This window comes from Sceloporus undulatus, chromosome 6 (genome assembly GCF_019175285.1).
Source record: "Sceloporus undulatus isolate JIND9_A2432 ecotype Alabama chromosome 6, SceUnd_v1.1, whole genome shotgun sequence".
Taxonomy (NCBI): Eukaryota; Metazoa; Chordata; class Lepidosauria; order Squamata; family Phrynosomatidae; genus Sceloporus; species Sceloporus undulatus.
In genome coordinates, this window is record NC_056527.1 from 160,608,731 (window position 1) to 160,631,212 (window position 22,482).

Below are 22,482 nucleotides of genomic sequence, written 5' to 3' on the forward strand. Positions count from 1 at the left end.
ACAAAGGGGATTAAACAATACTGAACTAACACAGCTTAGGACCTGGACACAGTGAAAGGCTGGATAAAGACCGAAAAACTGATGTTCAGTCCAAACAAGATGAAGTCACTGTTAGCCCAGTGTTTTTTCTGCCTGGAGCACATTTTACCAGCTTAGTCTGGTATGCCAAATACAACCCTAGCACCCAGAGAAAACTTTGCTTGCATTATCTGAAGCCAAAAGTCTTTCCAGGTTTTTTTTATTTAGCTCAATTTATCGCGACCGTTTCCCCTTATGTATACTGAGAGAAAAGAGATCAAAGGAATATCGCAGAAGGAAAATTCTCTGAATGAGTTGTTTCTTTTATTAAAGGGGGGGGGAGGAGTCAAACAACAGTCCACATTCACTCACTCTTACATACAAAGACTAGGGAAATCAGGAGTTAGCTTGGAATAGTTTGAGGCTGAACTAATGGCAAGACTTACACAAGACGAGGTTCGACTATGGATCCAATTGTGAGGGAGGTAGAGTTGGATACAGCCGATCGGGTGAGCGGAGGGGAGAACGAAGGTACTGGGACCGGTTAGAGTTCACAGTGACAGAGTATCCCCGTGCCTTCCAACTAGCCCACTGATTAAGGATTTTGGGGATCTTTTATAAACAGAAACGTATAACCTGAAGGCAAAGATGTTTGTCCTACATCAAAGGAAATCAAATCTACATTGTAAAGGATGTTATCTACCTCAATTGCCTGTCTTCTTGACTTCGGAGGAGTTAAGGTTTCTCATTTGCAACCCCTAAACTATTCTGTTTGATGTGCATATGGGGTAGCGCGGGCGTGCTCTTGTGCCCAGAGTACAACATACGTTTAGGGCCATAGGGAAACACACACACACACCAAAATTCAGAAGATTTTGGCTTTTGGCTTAGCATAACCATCTGTGCTCTAGTAACCTCCCTTGCTTGGACTACTGCAATTCTTTCTATGTATGGCTGACTAATGGACTAGAAAACTTCATTTAGTTCTGAAAATGGAAATTTTAAATGGATAATGTGGTACCAACTCTGCTGGTAAGGGCAAATTTAGTTTATTTATTTGCTTGTTTGTTGCATTTATGCCTGTCCCTTCTCCCAGGATGGATCCAAAGTGGCTTACAAGAATTTAAAACAGGCTGGGCATGACAACTTCCTTTGTGCTTTTCACATCTTTCCTCCCTTACATAGGAATCTGACTCCTATGAGGGCCAAACGCTTATCTGAACCTCTGGCAGGTCTAACTGCTCTCAGCAGTTCTTGACACACTCTTCAGCTCTTGTCCTTTTATATCTGCTCCTCAGGCAGGCCACCACCTTTTCCAGCCTGTCCATGATTGGATACTCCAAATATTCTATTTTGGCAGTGCTTCTCAGTGGATTTTCATGGCTGAGCAGGGATTTGAACCCTTGTCTCCAGTCACAGGACATTATCACATGGAGGGTAAAGACAGGAGCAAAACAGATTATTCCTGTCCTTATCCTGCCTCATTTCCTCGATCAGGGAAAAGATGATCACACTCTTGTTAATACCAAATAACGGGTCCATTACACTTCACAGATAAGAGAAGAACGGAATAAGCACGTGGAGTGTGATAATCTTTCCCCCAATTGTGTAAATGAGTCAGGATAAGGACGAGAGCACTCCACGTTGCTCCCGTCCTTACACTCCGTGTGATAATCTCCATAGTCCAAAACTCAAGCCACTATACCACACTGGCTCGTCTGGTGACTTACAAAGCTTCCAAGAAAGAAAGAAAGAAAGAAAGAAAGAAAGAAAGAAAGAAGCCTTAACTTCCTCAGTGTTTTAAACTCAAAATACCTTTCATACTCTCATGTGAAATCAAAACAGTGGCTTGTCCTCTGTGGGATTCCCAGAAGTTAATCTGTCTGAGCCCAGTTATTCAAGCCTATTGTTGCTTGCTTCGATAGATAAATGGAATGAAACAAAAATGAAGTTCAGGCAGTCCTGTCCTTAGCACTCCTCCCAAAGGAAAAGGTAACTGCTTGCACTTTTCCCCACTCTGCATTCTTTTAGGTCACTCTTCTTCTGAAGGTATAATAATGTAGGTCGGTTTTAATGAGCTATCTGGTATGTGGCTTCCTCTACACACTGTGCAGTTATTTTGGTGAGCTCCTGCCCCTTTCCCAATAACTTACACACACTCCCTCTTCCATACCTCTACAACACAGGTATGTTGCAGTTAACAAAGCCTCTATGAGTTTATGATGGACTTTGGTCACGTGGGGCTAGAACTGGGTGCCTTCCCATTCTGCCCACTTGGTGGAAGAGAAAAACCTCTTGGTGGCACCAGCCCAAGGGAAGCCATTCACCAGGCTTGACTCAGCTCCCTATGCAGCGTGGCATGTTAGAAAGGTAGTTAACTCTTTAGTCGCTAACAAATCTTACTGGAATACGTTTACAGAACACCCTTGGAGACGGATAGACAGGGAAACAGCAAGTGACTGTAAAGCAGGGGTGGGCAAAGTGTATCCCACTGGCTGCATGAAGGCCCGCATGGGCCATTTTTGTGACCCTCAGGGCCCCCATGCTGTAAAGAATGTTTCACAAATTCCACTCAATGATCTCTGGGGGTGTGGAAAACATTTCCACCATGTTTGGAGCCCCTGGCCCCTACAGCAGTCAAAGATCTTGTTTTGCTCCAAAATGCCCTCTAGAGGTTGGGGCCATTTCCATTATGTCTCATCCAGGAACACCTGGAGTTGGGATGCCACCACATGCTCCAGCACCTTACTCAAAAATGGAAGACTGGAAAGTAGCCTGTCATTACCTAGTAAGGTAGGATCCAAAGTTTTTTTTTCAAAAGAGGTCTTACCACAGCCTCTTTTAGGTGTGTTGGGACCCTGCCTTGTTGTAAAGAGGCATTAATCACTTCCCTTACCCACTTCACCAGTCCTCCTCTGGCCTGTTTAATAAGTCAGAAAGGGCAAGGGTCTAGTATACATGTAGTGGCTCTCACTTCTCCAAGGATCCTGTCCACATCATCAAGCTGCACAAACGAAACGTATCCATCAATACTGGACAAGCAGGAGCCAAGGTTACATCCACTGACACTATATCAACTCTGGCTTCTAAGTCATAGCAAATTTGAGACAACAATGGATTGTTCAAGCCATAGGTTATTGAGTTTAAGCAAAATACCAAACTATAGTTTGTCAGAGACCCAGCATGGTACAAGATCCAGCAGGGTATAGCGGTTTGAGTGCTGCATTAAGACTCTGAGAACAGGGTTCACATTTTTACGCAGTCATGGAAACCCACGGGGTGACTTTGGGCAAGTCATTTTCTCTCAGTCTCAGAGGAAGGCAATGACAAACCTCATCTGAACAAATATTGCCAAGAAAGCCTTATGATAGGTTCATTTTCAGATTTCCACAAGTCGGAAATGACTTGTAGGCACATAACAATAGTCAGAAATGCACATACCAACAAGTCTTAAAGAAAGAAAGCAATCAGCTGGCCCTAAGGCATAAAGAGCATGCATGCTCAAGGCTTATTTATATATTCCCAAAACTCAGTTTGCTGTTACAACTAAATGTAACATTACAGAGAATGTATGTCTCAGTATGGCCATGAGTATGGACAAGCCGCAGAGGACATATTTCAGCTCTCAGCATCCACTGTTGGCTTCATCAGTCGCTCAAAATGGAATCTTAGAACTAATTAGCCATCTACCTCTAGTTCTTCTTCTCTCTCGAGACCAAAACAAGACTGAGGGCCACAAAACCCACGTATTACATGATTCCAAGCTCTGGTGAGAATCAAACTAAGGAAGCATAATCACAACAGCATTGAGTGTTGCAATAAAATCAAACAAAATCTCTTATCATGCTAAAGATATGTTCTTGATACAGTCCGCGTGCTCTTGAACTGCAAACCAATAAGAATAACTGCACAATCAAACCCAATTTTCATCCCAAAATAAATTATTTTCTACAAAGGAAAGAGGAACAGCCACCCCCTCCCCCAAATATCTAATGCTGGTCTTCCCTTTTCCCACCTAAACTTGAACAGAGGTTTACGTGGGATGGCACAATTAATCCTTATGTTTATATATAGCCCAATCTGAACACGTGAAAATGCATTTGTCAGTTACAAACCAACTGTAAATCATTGCTTTCTACAGCCCCAAACCATACATTTTCATTATTATCTATTCTTCTATGATACTCCTCTTCAGTACAGCTTGTACAAAACTCCCAGTGGTCACCCACCCAGGCATCTCCTACTGATCCTATCCCTCTCCGTTTGGTTAATTTATCTTATCAAACATAGATATAGTTTCAACAATTAAAGCTGCAGCCTTATTTCCCTGTAACAATATTCATGGAATATGAACAAACCTATTACCAAGATTTTCAAATAGAAATGTACACAGGACCTAGTCATACAAGCTTCCCTAGAAATGTGTTGTGTCAGTTCTGCAAGCATGCCAGACGTATGTATCTGTGTTACATCCTACCTTGGCTCCATCCACACTGATAATTCGATAGCTGTTTCTTGTGCTGTCATAGAAGTAGGAAACAGTTACAGCCTGCTTGCTTGCAGGAACCCAGTTCTTCTTGGTGGTGGGGTCAATTTGGAAGACATGCGCTCTGGTGGTGAAGATGGGCTGTTCTCTGGAATAGGGAGGGACAGGAGAAATGGAATGCATCATGAATTTGTGAAAGATGGAAATGTTGCGCAGTTCTGCCCTTGATCAAGGAATACTGATCAAGTGAAGCCCAATGCTTAAAAAATATTCAAGATGAGAACTCTCCAATTCCAAAGCAGGAGAGCAAAAACAGCCTGTCACTTGACTCTGTCCTCTTCTACTTCTTCTGTCATGTGTTTTTTTTTTCTAGCTCCTTCCAGCCAAAGCTGCTGGGCCCTGCCCAAAATTGCTGCTACAGAGTAAGTTTGCTTTTTCAGTTTCATCATGTTACAAACAAGACAAACACTGCAGTTCAAGATGCCAATTTTGTTCACTTGCCTGCATCAATCTTCTAATTTGTAATACAGGTATACTGCAGTTAAGAAAGTTGATGTGTTCCCGGGCATTACTTCTTTAGCAGAAAATTTGGTCCCAGAGGCAGAAATAACAGAGAGTTGGGATAGGTTCCTTCAACACGTTTCAGTGAACCTTTTGGCCTAAACTTGCAATATGCACATGTCTTATGATAACTTATGAAACAACAAGGTCAAGCCTTGACAGTGAAAAAAAATAACACTTAAAGACATCTTCCAAAGTCTATCCAGGGATTCTGGAGGCAACTGCTGTTTACCTGCCTATTGTAGACAGGCATATACAGCTACAGAGGGATCCCCTACATCCTGCTAGATCCTGCTCTTTCTCAATTCAAGAAATCCCCTAGATTTCTTGGATCCCCTAGATCCTGCTCTTTCTCAATGCATGCTTTCACTGCTTATTGCAGACACACTGCTCCAACCCCACACCACAAATCCATATTTCTTCACCATCCACTCAGTGCCAATTATGTTAAAAACAATAATGACAACCAACCTCCAGGAGGAAAGGGGGAGGGCTGGGCGGACATAAAAAGACTTTGTAAAAAGGAACTTCTTTGTCAGAAGCTTTGTTAACTGAGATGTGTCTGTAATGTGCTATTTCCTCCAATCTTGGCTAATTATTATCACATGTATCCTCTTCATGAGAGTGATTTCTACACTTTCAGTGTTTTGGAAACTAAGGCCTGTTACAGACAGCCAAAATAAAGCTGCTTCGAGTCACAGTGGAGGTATGGTGTTTCAATGATGCACGTGTCCTAAGAGTCCAGAAGCCACACCAAAGCCACGCTCCAGTCCTTAGGGCTGGAGCGCAGCTTTGGTGCGGCTTTTGGACTCTTAGGACGCATGCTTCATTGAAATACCATACCTCCAAAGTGACTCGAAGCAGCTTTATTTAGGCCTGTCTGTAAGAGGCCTGTAATAGGCCTAACTTATCTGCTCAGGATCTCATGCAGACACCTGTCACTAAGCTTGTCTCTAATACAAAAGGCTCTCTGAAATTGTTAAGAGTACAAAATTCATGCAAGTCACCACTAGACCTGCTGGGCTCTTCTGATGGCTGATGGGTCACCTATCAGTCTATCTTCCCTCAAGTACAGTCTGAAAGGCACTGTCCAAATTCCTCTAACTATACACAGTACACCAGAAGGATCCAAAGCTTTAGGTTTATGAATCAGGGAATCAGCAAACATAGATAACATAGGTCCAATATGAAAAAAGACATCACACCTCATTCCAGTGAGACATATATGTGTGATGCGATGGCTTAAGTGTTGACTAAGATCGAGAAGACCTGGTTTCAGATCTCTGCTCAAACATAGGGATGATCACATTAAACTTAACCTACATCAGAGATTGGTCTTTACAATAAAATGGGACCCTGTGCTCCTTGGAGTGATGATGGGATAAATATGTCAGTTTCCAAATAGCAGTGTAGGTCTTTTGGGAATATTTCAGGTTTTGTGCAAAAACCAGAAATATTCAACCAAAACAAACAAACAAAAACCACAAGTTTCTGGATGTGTTTCTTTCCCCAACAAAAATTCTACATGCTACATTTTCAGCATCCCACATCTTTTTTTTGGTACAACATTGCTGGGTTTTGCAGAAAAAACAAGATTTTTAAATATATTTTTTTTGCACAAAAAGACCTTGTAGGGGCACAAAAATTGTGTTTCCCCCTCTTTATTAGTGCGTAAATGAATAAGTGTGAATATTCTTTCTACCCCAATTTGAAACATTAAGATTAAAAACTAACTAATATATAACATGGACAAGAGCATAAAAGAATTGTTATCACTTGCCCCTTCTATACTTTATTGAGTGATATGTGATGCAAACACACACATAACAGACCATTACCCTGGCTCATGAAATGAGTATCTCTTTACCATAAGTTAAGCTTCTCCAGAGTGGCACTCTTGATGTACTGGGCTACATCTCTCATCATCCCTTGCTACTATAGCTACTGGCAGTCCAACACATTAGAAATAGCCCCAAGTTGAGGAAAATATCTGGAAGACATGCATCTCATTACTAAAAGGCAATCGTGTTCTCCGGGCTAAAACAAAATCCACACAGAATTTATCTTCCCCCATTAATGCCACTGACTTAACAAGTAAAAAAAACACCAAGAGTCAAGATATGTAGAAGGGGGAAAATCACAAATGTCTTCTTCAGCTATTACTCTATTGTTGAATGGTTTTGTTCTTGTTATCCAATACTGTAGGAAAGAAATACTTTTCCTTGTTTTGCTCATCTCATAAATTCATCTTACATTCTTCTGGTTTTTTTTTACTGATCCTATCTCTCTCACTCATTGGCTATAATGGCTAAGGTTGATAAGAGTCATAATCCAAAATCTCTGCAGAGCATCAAGTCTAGGGCCCATTGGTATACTTCTGCTGGATCTGGTTTGGCTGCATCTGTTGAAATCAGTGATAACCTTTTCTTCCTGCAGATACTGTGCACCTACAAAACCTGCTCTGAAGGATGAGGAAACTCTCTGTAGTAGGTATTTTTGATGCCATGAAAGGCAGAAGGAGGTGAAAGCTAGGAAAATCCCAACAACGTTGGCACTGGGTGCCAAAATATACTGTTGGATCATGATAGGACCTGTACTACAGTGAGCCTTTGGTATCCACTGGCGTTTGGATCAAGGACACATACCCCTAGTGGGTACCAAATGCATCGATGCTCAAGTTCCACATACAATGGTGTGGTATGATGGTGTCCTTTATATAAAATGGCAAATCAAGGTTTTAATTTTTAAAAATATTTTCAAGCCATGCATGGTTGAATTGATGGATGGAAAATCAGTTGGAGGGCCAACTGTACTCATGAAAGTGATACACTGCAGAAAAAGCTGTGTGTTACAGTGCAAATCACAGTTTATTAGATTATCACACACATGTAAAATAAGGTGCTTGCTGAAAAAGAACCCTTCCTTCAGGCCAAAATAAAGCTGCTTCGGGTCACTTTGGAGGTATGCTGTTTAAATGATGCATGCTTCCTAAGAGTCCAGAAGCAGCACCAAAGCTGTGCTCTGGGCCTTAGGATTTGAGCATGGCTTTGGCAAGGCTTCCGGATTCTTAGTACACATGCATAATTTAAACAGCATACCTCCAAAGTGACTCAAAGCAGCTTTATTTTGGCCTGTCTGTATGGGGCCTCTGATACTTTATGCTTCCATTTTGTATCCCAGGCAGCAAAATATGTATTTTGCATTTGTACAGTCTATTGCAACTACACAATGATATCCCATGATCATAAAAGCAAAAACTGAAAAATAAATTTTGGGCACATACAGTATGTAATATGAACTCATGTAATATGGGCTCCTACCATATAATACAAAAGCACTATTCAATTAGGAACATTCAAAACCACTTTATTTAATGTAATATGTTTTATTTGTTTAATAAAGGATGGCACAAATCCTTTTGTGTAGGCAAGGCAGTTACAAAAACTACATGAAAACACCATGTTCAAAGACAGCATATCTGTCAGTGTCAAATGCTGGCAAGTCCCTTAAGGCATTTGGTCAGAAACACAAGGTTTTTGAAAATTAAAGTTTTTGAGGCCTAACTGATGTCTTCCAGAATATACATGGACACAGTTTTAAACTGTTTTAACCTTTTAATCTGTTCTTAGTTGTTAATTAGTTTAATATGCTTTAAGACTTTAGATTTTAAATTGTGTTAAACGGTTTACATTGATTTTACTTGTATGCTGCCATAAGGTTCCATGATATAGGACAGGAGATAGATAGACAGCTAGAAAGACAGACAGAACAGATGGCCAAGCTTTGATTGCCCAGCAGCAGGGCTCACCTTACAATCTGATTTTTAAGCATCACTTCAGTCTAACTGGCTTTATATTGATTTTATTTTTCTTGAGCTCTGTTTCAGCTTGCTTTGAAAATCAAGCCCTATAAGAAACAGCTTAGGGAGCTGCATGTGTTTCATTTGGAGAGGTGATATGAAAGCCATCTCAAAATATTTGAAGGGAAGTAATATTAAAGATGGAACAAGGACATCTTCTGCTGCTCCAGAAAGTAGGATGGGAGCCTATGGATTCAAATTGCAAGAAAAGGGATTCTACCTGATAATTAAGAGCTATGCAATAGTTGAACAGACTGCCTCTGAGGGTTGTGGATTCTCCCTCACCAGAGGTCTTTCAACAGAAGTTGGATGCCCAACACTCAGGAGCGCTTCAGTTATGTATTCCTGCATGGTGGAAAGTCAGGCTGGGTGGTCCTTAAGGTCTCTTCCAATTCTATGATCCTATAATTCATACATACACAAAAAGCCGCAAATCTTGATGCTGACTAGTATACATGGAGCTGTCCTCCGCTGGGTCACAGAATTATAGAATCACAGAGTTGGAAGAGACCCCAAGCCATCTGATTCAATCCCCTGCCATGCAGGAAAACACAATCAAAGCACCCCCAACAGATGGTCATCCAGCTTCATTTTATAAACCTCCAAAGGAGACTCTACCACTGTCAAACAGCAGTTACCATCAGAAAGTTCTTCCTAATGTTTCAGTGGAATCTCTTTTCCAGTAGCTTGCATCCATTGTTCCATGTCAGAACTATGGTCCTTCTAGGTCTGTAAAGTCTTTAAAAATCTAAGCAGTAATAACTTCTCAGGTCAGATTTCACAGTTATTTTTCCCCAATCCCACTTGAAGAGGTCAGAGAATAAATGCATGGGCTTCTGCTAACAATCCATATGCTCTACCACTGACCTACAGCCTCACCTTGACACATACATAGCAATGGAAAAGAAGTTAGGATTATTCTAAAATTGAAACAAAAAAAAATTGCACACACAAAACAAACGTCTTGTTTTCTCAAGTCATCACAACGGAAAAAGACACAACTGGAAAGTGACAGCACTGAAATTAGTTTCTCTCGAGCCTCCAGAATGGCTTGTTCTTAAGGCTAGAACCAAAAGTTGAAAACTTGCTATTTGTTGTTGTTGTTCCATTCCATTTAAATATTGATCCTAATAGGGAAAGACAGGTAGGCCAATCAAGCCTTTTATACCGCCAGCTTCCAGGACTGCGAGGGATGTGAATTATGTCACTTATGGATTGACAAATGGAACAGATAGACCAATTGTATTTTAGTCTTTTGGACAGCTTGCAGATCACAAAACCATATGGTGATTATTTCCACTATGTTTAAAATAACATTTAAACACATGCCAGCCTCAAAAAGAGGTTTTTTTTTAATAAAATAAAAAAATAGAGAACTAGAATCAAGAGTATGTGGAAGACTCAAGTACTGATCAGCAAACTGAGTATGGCACATTTTCTTCAGAATCCTAGCTCAGTACTAATCCCATTGCCTGAGGGGAGAACACTTCATTGATCCATCTGACTGTGTGATGGGTCACTTCAACAGCATACAAACTGTTACAGCAAAGAGAGAAGGTCTCAGAGCACAGTTCACAGAAACAGCCTACACATTTGGCTTAATGATAGAAATCCACAGCAAGACAGATACCTAACGATGGTCTGAAAGAACTCCATGCCAACTCATCTGCAATTGTGTGCCCACTATAAGCCAGGCTTCTCATTACACACAGTGAACTACCCTGGCATGTGAATCTATATGGGTGTCCTGAGAAGCAGCGCATGCCTGAAAAGATTGAAAGAAGCGGGGAAAACAGTGGTAGGAAGTAGTTTAAATAAGGAAACAGACATTGGGAAAAGGATCGAGCCCTGTCCTCTAACCTGCCCCTCTTAAAAAAGAATCATAGAATCACAAGGGTCATCCAGACCAACCCCGCTGCCATGCAGGAAGACACATTCAATGCACTTCCCACAGATGATCACCCAGCCTGCGTATGAAAATCTCCAAAGAAGGAGACTCCACCACACTCCAAGGCAGTGTGTTCCACTGTCAGAACAGCTCTTACTTTCCTAATGTTTAGGTAGAATCTCTTCTCCAGTAGTTTGAATTCATTGCTCCAGGTCCTGTTCTCTGGCCCAGCAGAAAACAAGCTTGCTCCATCCTCCATATGACATCCCTTCCAATATTTAAGCACGGCTATCATGTCAGCCCTTAACCTTCTCCAGGCTAAACACACCCAGCTCCCTAAGACACTCCGCATAGGGCATGGTTTCAAGCTGTTTCACCATTTTGCTTGCCCTTCTCTGGATGCACTCCAGCCTGTCAACATCCTTCTTGAATTCTGGTGGCCAGAACTCAGAAAACGGACCTGCTTTTTATTTTTAAAAATCTCTAAGAGCTTGCCAGTATACTTTTGCACTTATTGCATATACAGTTTACTTTTAAGACTGGGACTGGGATAGAGGAAGTATTATGACTTGTAGTACAGTACAAGCATTCACCTCACAATCATATCTGCTCAAGCAGGTTTAGCCCTTTACAAAAAATGAGCCTGCAAAACCTGTTTGACCAGACAGGATAGCCGGGCAAGAGAAATGTGCATACCACAAATGCAGACTGCAGAATCCAGCAAACTTTCCAGCACAAACATGCTCTTGCGTTTTAACATTACCATCATTTTTTTAAAAAAAAATTAAGCCAGAGAAACTTTGAAAAGAAACTTTTAAAAATGAAGAAGGACTATATCTCCAGGCCCAAAGGCTTGCTACTATTTCTTTTTCTAAAATACATCACACAGGACTATGTTGACATATAACAAGAAGCCGTCTTCCTGTGAATAACCTGGCGTATCCCATTTACTCCTGCTTTGGTTCTTCTGTTCTTGCACTCATGTGAACAAACGAAAAAGAAAAATGAGGAGGGGAAAGAGATTCTTGTGTCATTTCAATTATTAACACTTATCGTTTGGCATAAGCTTCCAAGGTGACATCTATGGACACTGTTGCCAAATAAAACCAAACTGTCTCCTTTTTGTTATGTCCAGTCCCAGAAGCCTGTAGAATAAACCAGGGTTTCTACCTAGCTAATGGACCCTGGTTTGTTTGTAAGCAGTGGACCAGGATCCTAGGTTTGAATGCAATGCAAAGCAAGCCATTTTTGATTTGCTCACTGCTCATACAGTTGGGATGAGCAGGCTTTCTGTATGCACTAGCATACAGCTTGTTCACAGTAAGCTAGATATTCTGATTAATTATATGAGAAATGTGGCCAGTGCCACTGTCTTGTACATAAATGTCAAGTTTTTTAAATTTAAATTTGCCCTAAGTGGGGAAAGGATATTTCTGTTCAACTCCTCCTTGTTCTATGACACTTAAGGGCTCAGAAATGAGATCTAGTATTGGGGTTTTTCCCCCTCAGGAAAAAGTGAGTGGTACATATCTCCCCTTCACTGGCTTTCAGAAGCCACTGCAAGGAGAGAATTAACTATGTGAAATCATCAGTACACTCTATTTCCCCAACCAATTTTCAATGCAGTGTATAGTGGGTCCTTGGTACCTGCTGTGTTTAGTTTCAGGACTCAGTGTGGATACCTAAATCCATAGATATTCAAGTCCCATTATATACAATGGAGTAATAAAATTGTGTCCCTTATATAAAATGGCAAAATCAAGGTTTGATTTTTTAAAAATTTCCCCTCACCTGAATATTTTCAAGCTGTGGATGGTTGTATCTGTGGATGCAGAATCAGTAGCTATGAAGAATTGACTGTATGATTTATCACAAAAAACCAAATGAGATCATTTTAATGCTCATGCACCAAGATTTAATTTTGTTTATTTAGATATTTATATTCAACTCTTTAGCCAAAAACACCGATTAGCTAGTTCTCTGTTCAACTGCAAAGTCATTTCCCCCTCCATTGCAGGGCAATTTTGACTTTTTAAAGATGTGATAAAAAAAAATCTTTAAAAATGCAAGAGGAAGGAACATTCAGCAAAACAAATACTTTAATCATTTGATTTAAGCATGATGAAGCATTCCTTCTGCACAGGTGCTAAAGTCAACTCTGATGAAATCTGGTCTCATAATCAGTGTATGAAATGCATGGGCAAACCTTGGCTGTGAAAAGAGAGCCCACACTACCCTTGTTTTGGTTATTAGGGGAATGGTAGAACACACACTTTGCATACAGAAGGTTAGTGGTTCAATTCCCTGCATCTTTGGGTCTGGCTCAGAAAGAGTACTATGTAAAATCCTGGAGTGCCATCAATATGGGTAGTATTGAGCTAGATGCATCCAAGGCTGCGGGGGTTGGCAGGGAACAAAATCCCAAGAGCCCAGACCCAGATATCCGGGAGCCCAGAAATACAAACCACACATCACAAAATAAATATTGGTCCCACAACAGTCCAGACAGTGGCTATAATCTGAGCAAGCAGCTTGCTCCGGCACAGGGCCACTTCTCCTTCGTCCCTGTTGTTCCAGTGGTCTGACTCATACCCTCCAAATGTCCCAGTTTGGCAGGGACAGTCCCAATTCATCCTCTGCCATTCCACCTTTTCAGCTGCTTTTAAAATGTCCCAGTTCCTCTCTCCTTCTGCCACTTTCCCCTATGTCCCCAGTTTACTTTCATTGCTATAAATTGACTTCAGAGTTATAGCCTGTGCACCTATGACAGATGCTATAATCTGGCTAAAATGAAGCATGGAAGGGATAGGAACGAGAAGTGGAAGGAAGAAGACGGGATGTACACATCCACAAGGCATGTCAGATCTCTGCATCAGTTACAACTTCGATGTGACTGTTTCAGATCATTTGTCAATTTAACACAAGTCTATATACACAAGAAAACGGGGCAACACATGCACTTTTATCTTAGGCATATACAGCTTGTTTGCTTCAATGCATTTCTATATGTGCTCTTTTTCATCTGTTAAACACAATGCAGAGGGGTCAAAAGAGGCCAGAGCAACAGCACAGCAAGTTCTCTCAGGCTGCCAGAGTCCCTTGTCCCACTCTGGGTCTATGCTGCAATCATAACCATGTCAGAGCATATGCAGGATAGGAAAGTGCACTGCAATAGAATATTTATAATTCACAGGAGAATCCTTTTACAGTCCTTGACAGAGCCAATACTTAATACAAAACCACTTAATACAAATTCCACTTCACACAGTATGGCATCAGCCATTGCTGAGACGCAACACAGCAAGGGGAAAAAGCATTAGAAGGGGCAGAAATGAAAAGTCTACATTACCAGCAGATTCTTGATATGAACATTGTCCTGTTTAAAGCTGCCATCTAGTCTTCCACCCCACTGCCTTCCCTACATAGCAAAAAACACTACCCTTTCCTCCTTCCAGATCCCTTTTGGTTTAACAATAAGAGTAATGCTATTTAACTTGCAATATTAATTATAAGGCATGCCAATGAGGATAGGACATCATACATCCAATATTTTAATCAAATGTTGGGTCATAAAATCCAATTTAAAAAGCCATAAATAAATAAAAATATTAAGACAAAGACCTTTTAGAATTGAGAGCTAGTTATTTTACTGTCACATGGCCCAATGCTAGATATTGGTTCACAGATATGCTTAAGAGAATAAGATATGGATAAGGAAAAGCAATTGTGGAGATCTGTCCTAAGCCATGAGATAAATGGGTACATCCCTTGGGCAATGCACTTATCTTCTAAGGTGCAGGTCTTCTTTCAGTTGCATCCTACCAAATCTGATACCCTCCAGATGCTTTGGATTGTAATTTCCATCATAAGCAGCCATCACAACCAATGGGAGAGACGGTAAGAGTTACAGCCCAACATCTTCTGGAGGGCCTTATGTTCCCTATCAAAATATTCAGTTAAAACTGTTACAAGTAGAATGGTTGGGAACAATTATTTGTTTCAGTATAAAGGTGATTCTGGGGTGAAAAGACTAGAAAGGGGGTGCACAAATAAAAATTGCAGAAATTGCAAAAGTATATAGAATTCCAGACTTCCTGAAAGCAAGTCTCAGGCAGTACTTAAATAACATCTTAATAATTCTGTGTATGAAGCATAGGCTTAAGCAAACCTGGCAGCCACTCCTATACTTTTACCTAAAACAATTAAAATAAAAACTGAACTCCCAACTCTGCAAATGGGGACCAACACGATAAGTCTCAACCAGAGCCAAGAGACATTCCATCTGAATCCTTTGATTAAAGGTTGTGAGTTCGATCCTGAAGGGCTCCAGGGTTGGCTCAGCCTGGCCTCCTTCCGTAGGTCACTAAAACGAACACCCAGCTTGTTGGGGGCAATTGGCTTACACATTGTAAACCGCTTAAGTGCCCTGATAAGCGGTATATAAATGTACTTGCTATTACTATTACTGTTCCCTTCCTCCTTATCACAATTGTAAAGGAACAGCTTTGTTTGTTTTTTAATGCTTTCAAAATGCAAGTTTCCACAGTGGATTCACAGTCTGCTTAATTTATGTGGAAGAAACCCTGGATTGCAGAAGCTGTCTCCTGCAAGGACCTTATCTGAAAGGCAAATAAACAAACTTGCTTGCACTCAAGATGTGTTAGCAGCAGTAAGGGGGGGGAGTGGCACCTTCAAATTATGCACCCATTTACACCTCTCAAATGGTAAGAGAAGGTTTCCTTCTTGGAATACCAGAAGGGGAATCTAATCCAACTGCCAAAGGGAAATGTCATACAGCAGCTCTGCTTGTCATCCTGCCACTTTCAATTGGCACCAAAACCTGCACTTTAGCTAACTGTTTGCTAAGCACATTAGCTGGGCTGTTTCTCCTCATGACCAAACTGGCAATGCTGAGAACATTCACTGAGCAGAGTTCAAAACATAACAAAGTTTTAAACATATAAAGTTCAAAAGGCACTAATGCAAAGCAAAAGCATGAGGTGGCTTGGCTTGGTAGGCAGAGTGCTTTTTTTATCCTGAACAAGCCGCACAAAGCACAGTTTGCCAGGTTTAAGCATAGAGCTCAACTGTGGTTAAGGAAAACCAGAAGCAAGAACTTCTGATCACAGCCATGTTGGAAGAGAAGAAAGGAGGAGGGAGAACATGAGCCAGAGATTTGTTTCAACTCATTTTTGTCACAATAAACCATAATTTATCATAGTTTATCACGATGCATGAATAAGATCAAAATATTTAACAAACAGAAGTTGGAGAGAAGAAAAGGTAGTTTGGAAAGAGTATCCGTTCATTCCTGTTCATTATACTTTTGTTGGATGTTCTTCAGTCTTTTCCTATGCAAATTTCTTCCTGTTTGTAACATAAGGTTCATAAACAGACACTTGCCTAGTCACCTATGGCGAGTAACAACTGCCACTGGAAATTTTCACACATTAGGAACAGCTTTGGTTCTCCTCCATTCCCTGCTCCTCAAGCTAACCTTGTTCCAAAGATAGCTAACACAGATGTTGGTGGGCAGAAAGATATGCTGTGGACTAGTAACTTTTCTTCACAAATGTTCAGATCAGTACAACACAGCTAGCCTTTCCCTACTCCTACTATTTTTAAATAAGACATTTCCCACCAATCCCTAACAGCCCTCTTCCCACCTACACAGCGTCGCTCTCAGTTTCTTCTCTGAGTCATACATACACCGAAGTGATCCAGCAATACATCTTATATAAACCTCTAAAATCAGATTCCTAAGAACAATAACTTGAAGTATTTTCTCTTCTAATACCAAGCCTGAAGAATTTTGGCAAATCCATGAGGACCTCAACAATACATGTATCCCCAATCCAGTTAACCATTTACATTAACTTAAGATTTGTTTTATTTATTGCTCTTAAATTACCATTTTCTTTTAGATTTGTGCCTGATGCAAATAAAAAGAGGTACTTTAATTTGTAGCTAGAGATAACTCACTGCTATCCCATGCTAAGAAGCAGCTGGGGAAATATTTCATGGTATATAGTAGTAATAAATAACAATGTCTTGTGAATACATAATGATTCAGAGTGATGAAAAAACGACATAAACTGAAGGTACCAGCCACATCTTTGGAATCTCCTCTTCTGTGTAGAATATATGAGTTCCGCATCTGGGATCTTTAAGCAACCTTTAAAAATCTTTTTGGTTCTATTTAACTCTTTATGCAAGTCTGTTTTTCACTTGCATGCTGTTTTACCTTGATCTTTCCCGACCTGATGTCCTTCGTATGTGCTGGACTATAATGCCCATTTTAACTACATGACCATAATTGGACTGTAATGTCACTGCATGACATGGGAATTGTAATTCAACACATCCAGCTGGCACCAGACTGGGGAAGGTGTTTTCATTGCTACTTTTCACTTTTTGACTGGAATCGTTTTTATCATGTCGTGTTCTTTGCATGCTGCAGAAAACTCAGAAAACATATAAATGCAGTAAGTATAGAAAATGAAAATGAATAATCATCTTCCCTATCAACATTATATCAGCTATGTATGACATACCCACATAGTGCTGTTGGGGGGCTGACCCAAAAAGAACAGGGACATGCTGAAGGCAAGGTTTGAAGGGTAGAATTCAGAGCTCCTGGGATGACTGGAGACATTTTGCTGCCTAAGGCGGACTGGAAAATGACAACCACCCCACACAAGAACACACAAAATCGATTCATAGTACCCTAGGACAGTCAACCTGTTTTGAATCCTGGGAAAGAGAATCCCAGAGGAGACTTTCTCTCTTCCTGACATAGTCAAATAATTAACAATTTGCAGTCTTTTCATAATCCACAAAATCAGCCTGATGAGGTTGAGCCTACAGAGAGCATATTCTTAGCTGCAATGCTGCACTAGCAGCTTTACAGAGTCAATCGGTCTGTCAGTCTGCTGATCTGTCAGTCTCTCTCTCACACACAGATATATACATATACACCAGTGTTGCCTGGTTTTCAAAATAGCACAGAGGGACAGCCAACATTTTTGACATACAGGGTGGACAATCAGGAAGGAGATATTTAAGAATTTGTGTTCCACCTAAATACCAAATGGAAGTATTGACTGTAGTTAACTTAGCCGTGTGAATTTTCTGTAGAATTCATACACTGTCCACATTCGTAACTAACACGATGCACACATTTCTGTCTTTATTAAGGGCCCACTCCTCAAAATGAGGAGAGGGTGGTATCTCAATCAGTCTGTATAAAAAGGAAAACAGTTTCCAACACTGAAACGGGACATTCCTTATAATAAAGGTCACTCGCCAGCCCTATACAGAGCAACCGTTCTCAAGCAAGGGACACCCCTTATAATAAAGGATACCTGCAACCCTAACATACATACTCAGACTGACCAACATGCAAGAGCCAGGGACTTGCTCCAACAAACTTAGAGGAACAAAAAAGAGAGGTGATGTTTTAAAGTGTGATTCTCATACTTCTACAGGATCCAAGTGCACTGAAGTCAATGGGCCATAATTCTAGATGGAGAGAGAGAGTGTGTGTGTGTGTACTCCATGGGAGAAAACATCAAAATGCTACTTAAGTAATCTAGTTTTATCCCCTGGTATCACAGCAGGCTATTATCCAGCATTCCCCCTGACAGCTCCGTCTAACCAGTTCCAAACACCATGTTACAGCGCCTCCATAACCTTCCCTGGCATTAATGGCCTCTCTCAATGCTTGTGCATTAAGAATTCCCTTCCCCATCACTCTGAGCTAAAAGCCTCCTGTCCTAGTTGGAGGTCACTGCCACTTGTCCTGCCACATTCAGAAATTTAATTGCATAGAGGCTGGACTATTTTAGGGTAATAGTGTTCGACTGTTTGAGAGATGCAAATTACAAGTCTCCCCCACCTACACCACCAACCTAAGCACAATTACAACCCAACTAAGTAATTCCAAGATGCTATTTAAGGGAAGTTGCTGGCTGTATTTATACAGAAGAGCAGCGGGTGGGGGAGAACAATGTGCTCAAACATAGACATCCGTACTCTGGGTGGGATGAAAAATAGATTTCATCAGTTTCTGTAGAAGCCTGCTAAAACTGAACCAGCCCACACAATATTGCACATCCAGCAAATACCTTTCGCCTTACAACTCGCATAACAGCAGCTGCTTCTAAATGGGTGAACAACACAAATATCATTTCAAGGTGCCCAGAGTTTATTTCAGATATTGCAATACTTCTGTGTTATTTTAAAATGTTAAGCGAGGTGGGGGGGAGATAACAAAATCAAAAGAAGATGGAACATTAACTGCTATTCTCTAAGCCAGATGTGCAAAAACGTATCCAGAAATGGATACCACCTTTGTATGGAGTTCAGCTATGGATGGGTGGAGACTGTTGGGACTCCAGCTCCCATCAGTTAGCAGAGCCAGTGATCATAAAAGAAGGAATTTATCATCCATCATCATCTGGAGCACTGCAGGTTCTCTACCTCTAAGCTAGTGGCTCCCTGGGTTCATGGTCTGACTCAGATTGTAAAAGGTGCAGGAAGCTGCTAAGTACTTAGCAGGCCACAATTCATGCCAATTCACAGCTACAAGGTGCAAGGTCTCATTCTACTCCTAATCTATCTTCACCAGCCTTCCCTTTACCAGCCTTCAGAACATGTTAGCCTGAAAGTGCCACATCCCCAAGCAACATAGAGAATGGCAATTATGCCTAAGAAGTATAGAAGTTGAAGTCTAATGCATCTGAAAAGTAAAAAGGTGGAAAGGGGCTATTGTTGTTTTTATGTGTCTTCAAGTCATTTCTGATTTATGGTGATCCTAAGGCAACCCAATCACAGAGTTTGCTTAGCAAGATTTCTTCAGAGGAGGGTTGCCTTTCCTATCCTCTGACGCTGAGGGAGTGTGACTTGCTCAATGTCACCCAGTGGGTTTCCATGGCCAAGCAGGGATATGAACTCTGGTCTTCCAGAGTCCTAGTCTAACATTCAAACTACTACACCTTGTTGGCTCTCTTGGAAAGGGCTAATCTGCATGTACACTAAAAACATTAAAGCACTTTGGAGTCAACTTGTTTGCCATTGCTAGAAAGTAGGTGCCCTGGCTAAGGTCAAGCCAATATGAAACTAAATGTTTAACAAGCATAAAGATGCATATTTTCACTTGCCACATTCCTGATCATCCTGTTTGCTATTTACCTTTAGGAAAAACACTTAACTTCAAGCCTCATTTAGCACTTACAGGTACAACCTATGTTTACATGGGACCAGGTTTTTGGAGAATCCTAGATTATTGTAAGAACCAGTGTCGTTTGGTGGTTTGAGTGTTGGACAAGGACTCCGAGAGTTATTTCACGTTATTTCTGTTTTGCAGAAACATCGTGTGAAAAACATCTCGCATTTGCGGGTTTTTTCTACTTTAAATCTACTTTAAATCCCATTTCTGAAAGGAATTCCTCTAGTGTGATAAGGTCATACAATAGGATAACTGTTATGCCAATTACCTGCAAAAGTAACATACCAGAGGCAATACTGTTCCAGGTAGTATATCACTTCCAAACTCTGGAAGTAATGATTTCCTAGCAGTATCATCCACAACATTAGGAGTTTACCTTCCAAAGTGATGTATACTATCATCTGCCAGCAATCCACTTCTGAAGACTGCAGACAGGTTAGTCCCTACACAAGTGAATGAACAGACATTAACTTGGCATTAGAAAAGGCAACATTCAAAACCAATAAGGGAACATTTCAGTTGCTCAGGCGACTCTACTGCTGATCTGCTAAAGGAAGTGGCCTTTACTAAACAAAGACTGCTGTGTGAACCCTCTGGATTATAATTTAACAAGAGTTCAGTTCTATCAGTTATGGCCTGAATATGGATAAGGATTTTTTAATAACACTACATATGTTAAGACTCTTTTGTTGCTTTGATCCTCGCATTTAGCTTCCCCCTGCATCCCAACATTCAGAAAGAACCATAATCTCTGGAACACTAGAATCATAGTTGGAAGAGACCTCAAGGGCGATCCAGTCCAACCCCTTGCCATGCAGGAATACACAGTCAAAGCACTCCCAACAGATGGCCATCCTCTGAAGAAACTTGACAAGAAAACCCTACAATAGGCTCACCCTTAGTTGGAAATTACTTGAGGGCATGCAATAACAATACAACCATTATGTAAATCATTAACAATTCTTAAACAGAATTAGTGTACATCCATATACACAAAATGAATTGGAAGGCCAGAGTCAAAACAAAGATAGACTTGCAGCATACCGATTTGAAACAAGTTATTCTTATCTAAATGGAACATGCTTCCAAGTATGTGAGATTATTCTTAACATTTCTAAAGAACTCAGGCCAAAACTACTGAGTGACCAAGAGAGAGATGCAAAGCTTACATGTGGTTACTTAATGCAAATGTAGAATAATTGTATAAACAGCCTAAATGGAAGGGGGGGGGGGGAACTAATGAGCTAGTGAAAGCAGAAAGGTGCTGAATCCCACCCCTGTGGGTACCAAAAATCATGGGATCTCAAGTCCCATTATCATCAATGAGCACCAACGTGTGCATGGTCATGTTGGCGCACTGTGTGCATGCACCACCATTGACGATAATGGGGCAGGGCCATCTGCGGATGCTCCAATCTGCGGATGGCTAAACCACCAATGCAGAGGGCAAACTGTACCTTGGGTGATAATGGAGGCATGGAAGATGAGATGGAAGCCTTGGGTGACAGCAGGAAGAGTAAGAGATTCCAAAAGTCCCAGTTGTCCAAGGACCAGCTGAACCACAACCATACACCGATTGGGGCCATAAGATCACCTTCGATGGGGACTCCAAGAAGCTGCCATTCTTCCTGACTCAAGTCAAAGGCTTTATGCACAAGTAGTGGCACACCTTCAGGTCGGAGGCTATTAATGTGTACTATGTGTTTACACAGCTTTGAGAAAGAGGTTGTGGGGTGGCTAGTCAGCTTGTACAACATGGGGACAATGGAGTTAGACAACTTCAATGCATTCATGATTAGCCTTTGTACACCGTTCAACAACCCTTTCCGGCCAGAGAAAGCACACTCCGACATCCAGCAGCTGTGGCAATAGGAAGCAAGTTGGTAGCTGAGTATGGAGTTCCAACCCCTGGCTGGGCTGCATGCATGCACTAGCACTGGGGACAATGGGGCTTGGCCCTAATGGCGGCGCAGCAACATGCAGGGGCTGCCATTGGGGAAAACAGGACTTGACCATCCACAGTTTTTTTATCTGCAAGGGGAGATCCCCACAGATACCGAGGTTCCACTGTACTGGTTTTGAAGCAGTCCCTCTCACATGTCTTCACAGTAATGCAAATGCATTCTTTTTCATACTCTTCCACACTCCTCCCCAACCCCTCCTCCCTGTTCTATGCTCTACCCAGTGTATATTTTGGGGGAGAGTTAAATGCAATTCTAGAGGTATGCTAATACATTTTTTTAATTAAAAAGAAAAGAAAAGAAAGTATTTATAAGGAGTGGGGGATAAGAGAGAGGGGAGACACTGATAACATACGACTGCTCAATCCTGGAATTGCCAAATGAAGATCTTATCACACCTGGGACCTAATGGGTCAGCCATGAGCACAAATCAAGGACAACAGTCAGTGCAAGTCTAGGAGCTGCTGTATTTCCATGCGC

General features: G+C 41.2%; 1 protein-coding gene across 1 annotated transcript in view; it reads right to left on the reverse strand.

Moving 5' to 3' along the window:
- Positions 1 to 22,482, reverse strand: part of HOMER2 (homer scaffold protein 2) — a 63,914-nt gene that overhangs the window by 35,064 nt on the left and 6,368 nt on the right. Inside the window, exon 2 of the mRNA XM_042471220.1 lies at positions 4,496 to 4,652. Coding sequence (XP_042327154.1) covers positions 4,496 to 4,652 — 157 coding nt within the window. The remainder of the gene's footprint in view (positions 1 to 4,495; positions 4,653 to 22,482) is intronic.